This window comes from Populus alba, chromosome 8 (genome assembly GCF_005239225.2).
Source record: "Populus alba chromosome 8, ASM523922v2, whole genome shotgun sequence".
NCBI classification, from domain to species: domain Eukaryota; kingdom Viridiplantae; phylum Streptophyta; class Magnoliopsida; order Malpighiales; family Salicaceae; genus Populus; species Populus alba.
The window spans coordinates 9,564,945-9,578,760 of NC_133291.1; the positions used below are offsets into that span (position 1 = coordinate 9,564,945).

Consider the following 13,816-nt stretch of genomic DNA (forward strand, 5'->3'; position numbering starts at 1 on the left):
AATAAATTTTAAAAAATAAAAAATTATTATTTTTATATATTTTTATATAAAAAAAATAACCGATACTACAATATCAAATATGCTTGAATACGCTTTGATCTAGTTATCTAATTATATTTAAAGAATGATAAATTGTTTTTCAATCCTTTGAATTTGAAGGTATGTTTGTGAGAGTGGTATATATTATTTTTCAAAGTGTTTTTTATTTTGAAATACATTAAAATAATTTTTTAAAATTTATTTTTGACATTAACACATCAAAACGATTCAAAAACACAAAAAATAATTATTTAAAGTTAAAAAATCAAAATTTTCAAAAACATAATTAAGTCACATTACCAATTAAAACTTAAAACTTAGAGTAATTAGATTTTAATTTTAACAAAGTAAATGGTTGAGAAACTTCAATACTAAATTTTTCTATACAAGTTTAGATTTATTCAGGGTCCATAGAACATTTTATTTCAGAGTAACTGACATCTTAAATTATTTTTCTTTTAATTTTCCTGTTATTTCTTATCGAATTTGATTTGATTTATATTCTCTTAAACTTCTTTTTTTACGTGGCCATTTAGGTAATTATACAGTAACTTCAATGTTACATCGATTTTTATAATAATAATAATAATAAAAAAAAAAGGTCAACATGAAATCCTTTTGCGTCCATATGTCTTGTCAAGGAAGATATGTGTGGCTTTCTTTCCTTCTCCCGGATGAACGGTGATAACAGATGGAAACAATCCCTACCACAATTACAAAACATTACCACCGTATTTTACATTAACAAAAACTAAACCCTATTTGATATTTGAAGCACCCTGCTATCCATCTCTGAGTCGTAGCAGAATTAAGATGAAACGGGAATGGCTTTGTAAACAACTCCTGAACTTTTCCATTGTTTCTTGTTTTCTTTGTTATTCAGGTTTCAGCCATGGATAAGTTTTGGCTGAGGATGGTTTTATAGGCTTTCTATCCGAAACAATCTTTCCACTGTCCAGATTACTGATATCACCGTGTCAAGAACTATTGAGATTGTGTTTCTATTGACCATTATTTGATGATTGATGAGAATTGCTCTAAAATGACCCTGAGAGATTGTAATACGTGCTTAATTGATTTTAATCATTTGGCTACTTATTGCTTATCCTCAATACAGATATTTTACAAACTGTGTCAGAGCTTTGGTGGGGATGCACCGCAGGCTCTATTCAGTTCTTCAGAAGGGCTTGCAAGTCTTTCACCAGAAAATATGAGATTCTGGATTTTGAGATTTATCTCTGATCAAGCTTCAGCTACGGCTTTTCAAGCATGCTTGCTCTGGGTATCGTTTTTCTGTAATTTTTATGTTTTTTAACAGTCGCAGGACATAGTATCCACAAAATAGAAGAGAACAAATAAGCCAGCTTTCTCTTTGTTCTCCTTGCCTATTTTTTACTCTTCTTCATTCTTTCATTTTATTAGCTCAGGCAATTACTTCGTCAACTTGTATAGTTGCTCACAATAATGCTTTGCTGGTATCCAATAACTTTGCTGAGATAAAAAGCAACGTCTTCAAACGTCTCAGTAAAGACAACATTTGTAGTTTGGTGTGCTCTGGTGAGTTCTCCTAATTGTATTTTACAGTACTTTTTAACGGTGAATGAAACTGTCCATCATCATGCACTAGTTCAAATACTGTTTGTTGTCAATTTTAGCTGCTATACTTTATGTGATGATTACGTTATATTGGCTTGATATTTGACCTGGCAGTATTGTCTGTAGACGATGTCCAAGAGGGAGTTTTCTGGACCTCTTTAGGAATGGAAGAGGCTATCGTCGTAGAGACATCAAAATCTTATATCAATATGATATTAACTTTGTTTACTTAATTGGCACACCACCACACTTAATTTAGCCCCATTTTCTAGTTCATTCATCTTTGATTATGCCTACGTTCATAGCACGGTAAAAGCTGATATGTCCATGTACAAGCTGTTTGGAGACATGCATTTAAATCCAAGATCCAACCTTTGCATATGATATTGAGTTTTTGTCGTTCTGTTCATTTCTGTAGGTCTTGTTGTCTCATGTAAATATTGTCGTGCAATTGCTAACCACCAGATTCCGTAGAGAGATTCCACATCGCAGCATTCCTCTTATTTGTTTTAGCTCAAAATAGACGGGAGGCTGGGTCCTTGGTTTGAGAGTTTTCTTTATGCAAGTAAACCGGAAAAGACTCTCTGCGTTCCATGCTTTAAAGGGAACAATTTTGTAACAGGTTTCTTCCAGGCTTATTTGCTGTGCTTATTATATCTTTTATGAACTCTGCAGAATGCGCTCATGGTTCTCTTCTGTGAAATTTTAATTGATAACATAAAGCATTTCATTAGTTTTGGTAATTATCTGTTCTGACTAGGTCATCTACATTATTGTCGAGATGATTGAATAGTATGTGAGGAGTTCATGGTTTGTGAAAATTAATACACAAACAATCCTGTGAGGTATCTAAACGGGGAAGGCAAAATTTCCCAAGAACCATTATCACCATGCTTTCCCCATTTGTCGTCCATCTCCCTCTTAGTTTCTTTGCCACTCTGGGTTTTACTAAAATCCCTCTGATATTCATAGCTGTGTGCTGGTTTCTAGTAAAATCCAAATGGATAGCCATGGAGAGATCTCGAAGGATAATGGTGTTAGGTTTTGTTAAGGAGATATGGATTCAGATGCGGATTTTCAGGTTAATGCTGATCATCATAACTCCTAAAACTAGAGGAAACAGGTCAGGGAAATATTGGATGAGAATACAAGGGATGAGTACGGAAAGGCATCCGAAGATCATGGGAAAAGAAAGGCTCCTGTAGTTTGGATGAGATTAGCATGTCAAAAGCTAGGAAGATTGAAAATTAGGATTAAAGTTGCTTAAGATACAAATTCTTCTTATGGAGAAATCCAAAATATGGACCTGACAGATTTTCTTAGTCAGGATTAAAGCTAAGATTTTTGCTGGATTAAACTTTGGTCCTTGCACTACTAATTAAATCAAAACAATAGCCCTATGGGAAGTGCTAGAATGCGAAATAGTGCAGATAAGAACTAAATTCTTAGTTCGTTATAAAATATCACGGAGTATTGGCTGGGTTTAAGAAGCAGTTAAAGTTCTTGCACTTGATCTTTAAATCATAAAGTGCACTGCCTTGTTGTTAACAGTTGGTGCGTGCGTGTGAGTTGGGAGGTTGGGGGTTAAGTCTGTTTTCTCTTTATTCCAAATTATCTGTTTGTATTATAGACTTGAACTTAGTATTGTTTATGTTCGATAGTTTCTTCTTTTGTTTGCTACAGACGTTGGACATTCAAACAAAATGTGCAGAAAATAAAAAGAAAACTCTTATCTCCACCGATTATCAAAACAGAAGAGGTAAAACAATTAAAAATCAAGACCAGGCCGTATGTGAACGGAGACAAAACAACAACTTCTAACCTAATTTAACCCCAAGTTTCAAGCCTTAATTTAAGTATTTTCATTTAAAAACTCGAGCATTCAGCACAAGATTCTCATACTGATTCGCGTTTAGCCTTGAACCTTAGCAAACTCATCTTTGTATGTAAAACCTCAAGTGGAGATTTTTTTTTGTTTATTTTAAACACTTAGAGATACATGATAATAATCTTTATAAGGTTACGGTGATAATATTCATTACCATGTATTTTCAAGCACCCGATCAATAAAGCATGAACATTTAGCAAATATGTTAAGGTTAAAAAAAAAGAAATGACACCTATGAGACTTGATAAGCTAAGAATTTGAAAACTTTTTATGTTTTTTATCCTTTTCAAATCTCCATTGGCTTAGCAGCCAAATCCAATAATATTAGGTTTGGTTTTATCTTCGTGCTAAACAATATGTCATGGCATTTTATACCATACATCTAATAACCTATGTTCATGCCTTTACTTTTTAGGCTTCTGATCCCTAACAAAAACACCCCTTGCCGTTCAAAACTCAACTCTCTCCCTCTTGTAGACATGCACAAGCGATTCAGGCAAGTTTTTTTTGCTCTAAAGGAGCACAGCTCTGTAAGTTACGCCAAAATAGCCACAGTTGGAGGGTTTTGTGATGTTGATCTCATAATTGTCAAAGCAACTGCTCCTGATGACCTATCATTGCCTGAAAAATACGTACACGAGCTCTTGAAGGTATTTTCCATCTCACCCTCATCGTTCTGCTCGAAGGAGGCATTTTCCACCGTGTGCTCAGGTCCTTGCCTGAACATAGCCCTTTTCGAGCAGAACTATTATGGACGAGATCCAATCGTTTGCTCTCTCTCTCTCTATCCATGTCATTTCCAAGACGATTCATCTTCAAATCCTGAAGATCACACCATGTTTATTAGGTCCTACGCACAATTACTCGACCAATCTCTTGGTTGCTTTTCCATGGAAAACAAGGGAACAGAAGAAGTAATGCAGGAGAGCTCACAGCATAAAATAAAGCAGGTGAGTAGAAAGCTTGAACTTTTGCCACAACTTCAAAGCCTAATAGACCGAGTAATGGACTGGACACCAACTGGGGTTGCTGCTAGGAGCTTGATTGTCCAGTTGGCAATGAAACTTATCATTCGTGATAGTGTCATTTGTTACACAACTTTTCCAAGAGAAATTGTTTTGGTTTTGGATAATTTGCTTGAAATGCTCGGGATTTACAAGAAATCTGCTACGCAAGCGAGTCAGCTTTGCGAGTTTTATGATTGGTGTAAGGCTAAAGGGTTTTGTGGTTCATATGAATACCCTTTTATTGACAAATTCCACGGATACATATTCAGGCTCTCGAGACTTTTCTCAATGGGATGTGGCAGCTAACTGATCAGTCATCAACATCTACTATACATCACCATCCTCATGGGTTGAGTCTAAATCAACTTCAACAGATGATGATCTAGTTGTTCAGAGAAATAATCTACTTAAGATTAGTTCTCAATTGGAGAAATCTGTTGAGAATGGTTTTGCAAAAAAAAATGAGATGGGAAATGAAGAGATGGAAAATCTAATTCAGCTCGAAGATGGAGAAGATCATAACTGGGAGGCCTTGCTAGAAGCTTCACTTAATCCTTTTTCAAATGATCCTCGAAAGCACTTGCTGATTTCCCCTGAGATCCTCAGCAATGGCCATGGAGATGAACACGGCTATGAGAATCAGCTTATTTGTTTGAAAGGCACGAAAGGAGAGAAGCAAGATCAATGGCAAATGCAAGTATACAATCCAAATCCTTTTCATCAACCTCGTAATTACTTTCCCCATAGCAATGGATCGTCGTCAGCAGGTGATCCGGCATTTCCATGGGGATTTTAATGCTAGCTAATTATGTTGTTGACGCTATTGTCAATATTTTTTATGACGAAAATTATAAGCTGATACAAGAAAGGCAAGAATCACGAATTAGAGGGGGAACGAAAATAACCGTAAATTTATATATTATTAAACTTGGTGGCATTCTATGTTTTCTCTAAATTCCGTGTTGAGAAAATCCTCATCGGAACACATTGTCGCCATTGATTAAGCTAATCTATGGAGATGCTTCGTGAACTACAAGCCTCTCGATTGACGTCTCATGCTTATATGTTTTTATATTATTATTATTATTTCAAACCCTGAATTACTATGACACTGCTTTCTTTACATTCCATCGATTGTTCCCGTTAAATAACATATGAGTTGCATATTTCTTTTTTTATAAAATATAAAAAAGGGTCAAAAGCATATTAGAAAATCCGTCCTCGATGAAACTATATATGACTAATAAAACATAATTTATAATTTGATAATCATTAAGACCTGGTAATTTTATGATTTCTTTGGTGATCTTAAGAAATGGATGGAGTGTAGCAGAATATCTGTCTATCAGAATACCTTGAAGTTTAATGTCAAAATAAAATAAAAAAATAACTTTGAGGGTTCCAATCAAGATGGTCAAATAGTTTTGGAGATGTCTGAACAATTTAGCTCCATTGTTTACTTACTTCGGCGTCATTTTGCTAAGTCTTGAAATATTTATTTTCATAAAATTACTTTATATTATATTTGGAAAAATATTAATTCACAAAACAGGTATTAAACTAGCTGAAAGTAGCAAGAATTTCGTTTCATTTAGTAATTAATATATTGATATTGTTTTTTTTATAAAAGATATATTTTGAGGTATTTAAATTAAAAAATAAATTTTAGAGACTAAATTTAATTTAATCCAAAGTTTAGAGCATGTTTAGGTCAGTTCGTAAGAACTTAAATTTCATTATGTCAATTACATCCTTTTCCTTTTTCTTTCCTCCATTAAGAGTGGGCCGCTCGGAAATAGACTGAACATAATTCGGGATACGTAGATGCGGCCCAGACAATCAAAGAAAAGAAAAGAAAAAAAAACTAATTAACGCAGACCCAAAAGTAAAAGTGTCTCATCATGGGCCACAATCTTGAAGTTAATTTGGGCCTTAATCAACCCAAGAAGCCCTCTCAAATTTTTTCCCTTCGCGAAGGGTTTCCGGTGAAGGTTGGGATTTGTATTGTGTTTTTCTAAAAATATATTTTTTATTTAAAAAAATATTAAAATAATTTTTTTAATTTTAATATTAATACATTAAAATTATTAAAAAAACACTAAAAAATATTATTTTATATTTTTTAAAATTAAACACACTTTTAAAATATATTCAAAGACATTTCAAGTGCAATATTAAACTTCTCGAAATAGATTGATTCTGGTCTCATTTGGCTCCCAGAAAAACTAAAAGCTCTTCAAGAGTATTAATTTCTCCCTTTTTTTTCTGGAAAAGCATCATTGAATTGTCTTTTCTTAAAATCAATGCTCACATCAGTCACAATCGACCTTAATTCAATAAATTGATGGCAACAGTCAAACCGGATGCCTCTGATCAATCTTATATTCCATATATAACTCAGGTCAGGTTTCAGAGGAGGGAAGATTATTCAAGAGTTCCCGTCATTTAAACCCAGTTATTTCTTTTCATGGTCACTGCAACTGAACCAACAATTTATTGCAATCATTTTCCTCAAAAAAAGAAAAAAGAAAAGGCAACCGCCCTATCTTTCTTCAGAAAAAGATTTCCAGGTTGAATACGCACTTTGACTAGCTAATCTGTTCAGTATATACAAGCAGATTCCAGAGATCGTACTCTTAAATCAGTGCTCCTGGACTTAATTATACATATTGAAGATGATCCAATGCTACAAGTAAAACTAGCCTTCTATTAGCTTTAAAGATATCTATCAGTCAACTGCTGGGTTTCACGATTCCTTGATTCTGTTTCCTGGGGAGTACAGATCAATGAAAAGAAAAATAAAATAGCAGAGCGATTGTGCTAGTATGAGCTCAGGAAAAAGTCTGAACGTAATTTAGATTTATAAGTTTTAGATTTATTTTTTAAATAAATTTTAAAATTATTAAAAATTTATATAATTATTAATTTTAGAACTATATCATACAAGCCGATTCTAACACTAAGTTAATAAAAAGAGAGAGAGAGAATAACCTATTGGTAATGTTATTGCTGCAAAAAATAAATAATAATAATTGCCGTTGTTCATTTGGAACTACAACTTTAAAACACAAGACCAAGTCCGTCATTATTACAATAAAACTATGGGATAAAAATATTAATTCCAAAAACCGTTATCTTCAGCTCATTAGAGCCACGTACTAACCAATTAAACTATGGGATAAAAATATTATAAAATGATAAAAGAATATATATTAACCTATTTTACTATGAAATCGATGCCATATCATTAAATTAATTTGTCAATATAATATGCATGTGATCATGGGTATAATCATTAAAAAAAAAAAAACGTTGTATTTTCAAAGTAGATACTTTAAGCTTTTATGAGTAAAATACGAAACTTGTTTAAAATTCCCTATGAAATTTTTGGCTAAACCCATTATTTACATCCCTTGTTTTCACTAATTTGTTAGGAAAAACTATATGTTATCAATTTATGTATTTTCTATTTTAGTCAATTAAGTATAATTTTTTATAATTAAAAATTTATCCCAGTCAATTAAGTAATCTTTTCGAGTACATGATTTATTATTATTAACTTAATTTGTTTTCATTTCTATTAATATCACCAATCATTTTACTCTTTTTTATCCAGTAACTCAATTTAAAAAAAAAATCATATCCAATTCATCAAAATAAAAAAAATATTGATAATAGAAAAGTTTTCTTTGTGGAATTGATGAAATCTCATGATGTAAAATGAGTTTAGCCACACAACAAATTAGTATTACCAAACAATTTAATTTTTAACATCAGATTCAATTATAATATGTTCAATTTGGATTGCTCCAACTTGGAACACTAAACGTTATGCATATCTGATCGGAGTACAAAAAGTTTGGGCCAAGATCTAGAATGCTATAATTAATTACTTACAGTAAGATTTTTGTATTTTGTACATGAAGCTGTATATCATGATCAAGTGCAGATCCTAACACCCTCGTCTACAAAACTGCTATTCTGGCTGTTGCCTTGAATTAGAAGGACCTTTTGAGGTTCTTGAAATCCACAGAATCAATACAATCCACTCTGCCTCTATAAACATTCAACAACTTCAACAGCTGAGTTGCCTTCTCCCTTGTTCTCTCATCACAGCCAACCTGTAAGAGAACCAAAAGCTTTTCAAAAGCATTCCTTTGAATAGCTTCCACAAGAACACCGCCGTTTTCTCTCTTCTCATTCATGCAAAGCTTAAATAAAATAGAGACGGAGAACTTCATTGCTAAGTCCGAGACTCGGTGTATTTTCCTGACAAGAACTGGTATTGTGAGAGCATGATTGTATGCCTTCTCTCTCCCTTGATCCCAGTCACAAATTCCATCAAGAACCCCCAACGCCTTCTCACATATACTTCTTTCCGCGTCTACAAGCATTTCTAGCAGCAATGAAACCAAACCCAAATCAACAAACTTAGCTACGATCTTCGCTTTTGTTGGAGACGATGACGACGACATGACCATATGATAAATGATCAGTAATGAAGCTTTTGTTGCAGACGGGCAAATGGGTGCCTTGATTAGCTTAAACAGAGCTTCCATGGCTCCTTCAATTTCTAATAACATGTCTACATTTCTATTATCCAATGGAACGAGCTCTTTTAGCACCAGGACTGCATTTCTTCTCGTAGACAAATCCTCACTTTTCAAGAACCACACAACGCAATCCATAGATGCATCTGAGGCAAGGTAAGTCGTGGCCTTGTCATGAGGCAAAAGCACGGCCAAACCTGACAGTATTTCCTCCAAGACGGCAACGTTATCATCGAAAGAAGCTTTTGAAAAATCTTCGAAAGCAGATGACAAAACACCAGCCGTTCCAGTAGCCACAAGGCACCTCCTGTTACGTTCGCTCTCCCTTGCTAGTGCCTTTACCTTGGCAACCAAATTTTGGCACCCAGCTTGATCTCCTTGTCTGCAGGCTGTTTTAATTTTGGAATGAATCTCCAAAGCCTCCTCAGAACTCACAGGAATTCTAGGCGTTGGAATTCTTTCAATCCCATAAGAACTATTCGCAACGCACCAGTCCTGAATCATTTTACGAATTGTGTGATTTGGTATCGGATCAAGGCTCCTCAAGACCTTGTTTGTTATGGGGCAGGTCACATTGCCAGCCTCTATCCACTTCTCAATGCTCTCACGATCATAAGTAATCCCACTTGACATGGTGACCGGATCGTTCATCAAGTCTAGCGATACCGGGCATCGAAAATGGTTCGGTACTGTCACCTCAATGTCTCCCGTTTCGCTCTCTAGCCGCTGCTTGCCAGCTAGCCGTGCTGCTCTTCGCTTTCTCCATGTAGAGATCATCATGTACCTGATGTTTAATTGAAACAACTAACTTAAGAAAGAAGGAATGGTACGTAGCGAGCGGTACCTTTTTTTGGCTGGAAGAATGAACGTGTTGTTAATTTTGTGCTAAGGAATTGAATTAATGGTAACCGGATGGGAATTTTATACAGATTTGTGCGTGTTAATTATGTGTTAGATTGACACGGTCGTTCAACTTCGAAAACTTAAGAATTATTTTAATGTTGACTGAAATAAATTACGAGTCATGGGGGAGGTGTTTGCTTTGCTGCGGATTTTGAATATTTGACCGTTGAAAGTTTGAAATGATCAAGAATCAAGATACGAACCGTCAAGGGGGGGAGGGAGGGGGGGAGGTTGGGTGGTGGTTTTAGAAAATTTAATAAAAAAGAAGAATCACCACTTTGACACGCACAAAATAAAAGGGTCGTCAACGCAAGGGTCGGTGGGGGCTGACTGACCCACCCTCCTCCAATTCATGGCAATTGTTGTTAGAATTTGGAACGGGTCGGGCTCGGCTTCTTAATTTGCTTTTGCCTTTGCGTCGTCCTTTTCACATGGATGGGTACGCGTTCTGACAACGCGCTTCCTTTCTATATGGTTTGATGGCAATGGTAAAACATTTGACCGACCGAGTCTCGTTATGTTTGTGTCAGGGGAAGAAACCCTCACCTCACCGCCATCCAGGTTTTGTATTTGTTTTTTAAAAATTATGTTATAAATTTTAAAGTTATTAGAAATTTATTTAATTATTAATTTTCAAAAATTAATTAAAATAAATATAAATTGATGCAGACACTTTTTTATATATATAACCATCTTTTTTGCCCACACGTAAAACACCATGCATGCACTTGTCCGGTTTCATTTATAAATTACCAATTTACGGTCAAATTTCTCAAGCATCATTATAACCATTACTTGGAGCATAAAATCGGGGGTTGGTTGTGTTAATTTCAATTAATTCAAAATAATTTCATTTTAGTATTAAAAAAATTATTATTTTAAAAAAATAAAATAATATTGTTCCATATATTTTTTAAAAAAGAAATCAAAGTAAATTTTAACCAGGTCTGATAAATAGACCTGATAAAATTAACTTTAATTTGATTTTTTTTAGAGAAAAAAAAGTCGGTTTGGGTATAGCCTATTGGTGGATCAATGGATAAGAGTGACATTTTAACCATTTCTTCACGCGATCATATCTGAACACAAATTTAGGCCATATTTGTTTCTCGGAAAGTAGTTTTCGGGAAACCATTTTCCAAACTTTCCTGTGTTTGTTTGTTATTAGAAAAGTTGGTCAACGAAAAACACTTTTTGGTTAACAAAAAACACTTCCCAGTCAATTTCAATCAAAGAAAAATTTGGCTTGGTTTTTAAGAAAGTGTTTTCCCCTTAGCTGTGTTTGTTTTTCAAAAAATAGTTTCCGGGAAATCATTTTCCAAACTTTCTTGTGTTTGTTTGCCATTAGAAAAGTTGGTTAATGGAAAAGACTTTCTAGTAAAAGAAAATTTTGGCTTGGTTTTCAAGAAAGTGTTTTACTGAAAAATTTGAAGGCAAAACACTTTCTAAAAGTTGTGAAAAATTTAGAAATGTCATTATTTGCTGATTATATCAAATTTGATCCTCAAACTTTTGATTACTATATATATTTTGTTTTGAATATTTATTTTTCAATTTCATCTCTTAAAATTTTATTTTTATATTAACTTTGGTCCTTATTTTTATAATTGCTATTGCTTTTTTCTTATCATTTTTTTATTGAAAAATTTTATCTATCAAATTTGGTCATCATTCTTTTTATTATTACTTATTTTATTTGAAATAATTTATGAAATGTTGATTATTATTATTATTTTAATTTTTCCATCTTTTTTTTTTAATTTTTTAGATTTGATCTCTATTATTTTGATTATTATTTATTTTATTTGAGATAATTTATGAAATTAATATATATATTTTTTTCAATTTCATTCTCATTCAACTTTTTAATTTGTAAGATTTGTTTCTCATTATTTTAATAAAATTGAGAAAAATAAAATAATAATAAGTTATTTTCTAGCTCATTTTCCATGACATAACCAAACACTAGAAAATGTTTTTCAATTTATTTTTCATTACACTATCAAATATTAAAAAAAATACTTTCTCGAAATTCACTTTCCTGAAATTTATTTTTCCTAGAATTTATTTTTTTAAAAAAAATATTTTTTAATAAACAAACAGGGTCTTAGTAAGAAAAAATGGATGACACGCGGGAGCAATTTTTACTGAGAGAGAGAGGTCCTTCGGAAGCAAAGAAAACAAGAGCTTGTAAAGTCGTAGAAAAAGAAATAAAGGAATGTGTTGAGTTTTTTTAAGGGAAAAAAAAAAAAAAAAAAAACCTTTTTCTTAAAAAAATTTGAAACGTAGAGTGCAAAAAAAAATAAAATTAGCACAGTTAAAAAAAATCGTCGTTGGTTTCTCAAAAAAGTACTGTTGGGAACAAAGCTTTTTCAGCAACCACTATTTCAACAGTGACTTTTCTTAAAATGTTTTTTTCTAAAATAAAAAAACTTAGTCATGTTTTATTAATTATAGAAAAGAATGAACTGGTCTAAAAATAAATTTTTATTTAACCTTTTTTAAAAAATCTATTTAAAAAACAAATCACTGACAAGAGATTATAATTGTCTTATATTTAGTTATTTAACTTTTGAGTATACGATAGCATTGCAACTTTTGAGTGAATGAGAATAGTGTAAGATTGTTTTTTAAAATATTTTTTTATTTAAAAATATATTAAAATAATATATTTTTTATTTTTTAAAATTTGTTTTTAATATCAATACATTAAAATAATTTAAAAATATTAAATATTAAATTTTAATCAACATTTATTTAAGCCACAATTCCAAAGAAGACTGATAGTTTTTAAGAACATCGGTTTCTTCAAGAAACCGATGATACCCAACAACGATTTTTCTTTTTTTAAAAAACAAATGGGAGTATTTTAAGACAAATTGTTGAACAGCGGTTTCTGAAAAAACTAAAGTTTTCAACGGCTCTATAATTCTCTCTCGTGTTCATCAAGAAACTCCTTGACTGGTAGTGGATTGGACTTATTTGTTTCTTCCAAATCCGTGCTCGGAAATTGAAAAGTAACATAGGCCCAAGCCTCCCTGTACAGATTGGCGGCCTGCTTGGTTTCTCATAAGTGGCCAAAAATGGCTATCAGGCTCCGGCCCCGATCTGTCTCCCCCGTCTCAAATGAAACGGAGGAAAGGTGGCCGGCCTCCTCACCGAAGATGGAAAATAAAATAAAAGTGGAGGATGGTGTTGCGATGTCACTTAACAAGCGCAAGGAGACCATTTCCAGAGTTTTTTTCATGATAATATAATGGATGACAAAGTTGTACATTAATTTTCATTAAAAATAACAAACTTGTGGATCATAGGATCTATTCTTTTGAATCTCAAAACACTAGTGAAATGGATGAAGCCCGTCGTCAAGGATGGGCCTATGTATATGCGCAACCTTTTCTCCTAGGGACTATCCTGGATTTGAAAATATTAACACAGAAATACTCCTTTATAAACGCCTACGGAAACGCAACTTAAGAAGTAGAAATTCTAGCCATCCAGGCGTGGCAGCAACAGCTGAAAGACTTATTTACGAAGATATTTTTTAGTTTTAATTAAAAAAAATTATACTGATTTTTTATATGTAAATTAATAAAAAGGAAACATGAATCTTCACCAGCAAACACACTAGGAGTCCTAAATATTATGGTTAAAATCATTATTTAACTTATAAAATCATACGATTTTATGAGTTAATATATATCTAATATGCAAAATTAGACTAAAACTAAAAAATAATAAAATCATATTTAAATAGTGCAGAATTGGTAAACTCGGTCTGATTTTATGAATTTATTAAATTTTTGATACAAACCAAGTTATATTCAAATTTG

General features: G+C 32.7%; 1 protein-coding gene, 1 long non-coding RNA gene and 1 pseudogene across 2 annotated transcripts; 2 read left to right on the top strand and 1 right to left on the bottom strand.

Moving 5' to 3' along the window:
- The first annotated feature begins 675 nt into the window (after positions 1-675).
- On the top strand, positions 676-2,361 carry LOC118054460 (uncharacterized). Its single transcript, XR_004688522.2, has 2 exons — positions 676-1,596; positions 2,054-2,361. It is a non-coding gene; the product is annotated as an uncharacterized lncRNA (long non-coding RNA).
- Positions 2,362-3,843: 1,482 nt separating this feature from the next.
- On the top strand, positions 3,844-5,460 carry LOC118054468 (putative clathrin assembly protein At1g33340; annotated as a pseudogene).
- A 2,816-nt stretch (positions 5,461-8,276) lies between these two features.
- LOC118054477 (U-box domain-containing protein 21) lies at positions 8,277-9,985 on the bottom strand. Its single transcript, XM_035066078.2, has one exon. The coding sequence runs from the start codon at positions 9,858-9,860 to the stop codon at positions 8,529-8,531; it is 1,332 nt and encodes a 443-aa protein (XP_034921969.1). The 5' UTR covers positions 9,861-9,985; the 3' UTR covers positions 8,277-8,528.
- Between the last annotated feature and the right edge of the window lie 3,831 nt (positions 9,986-13,816).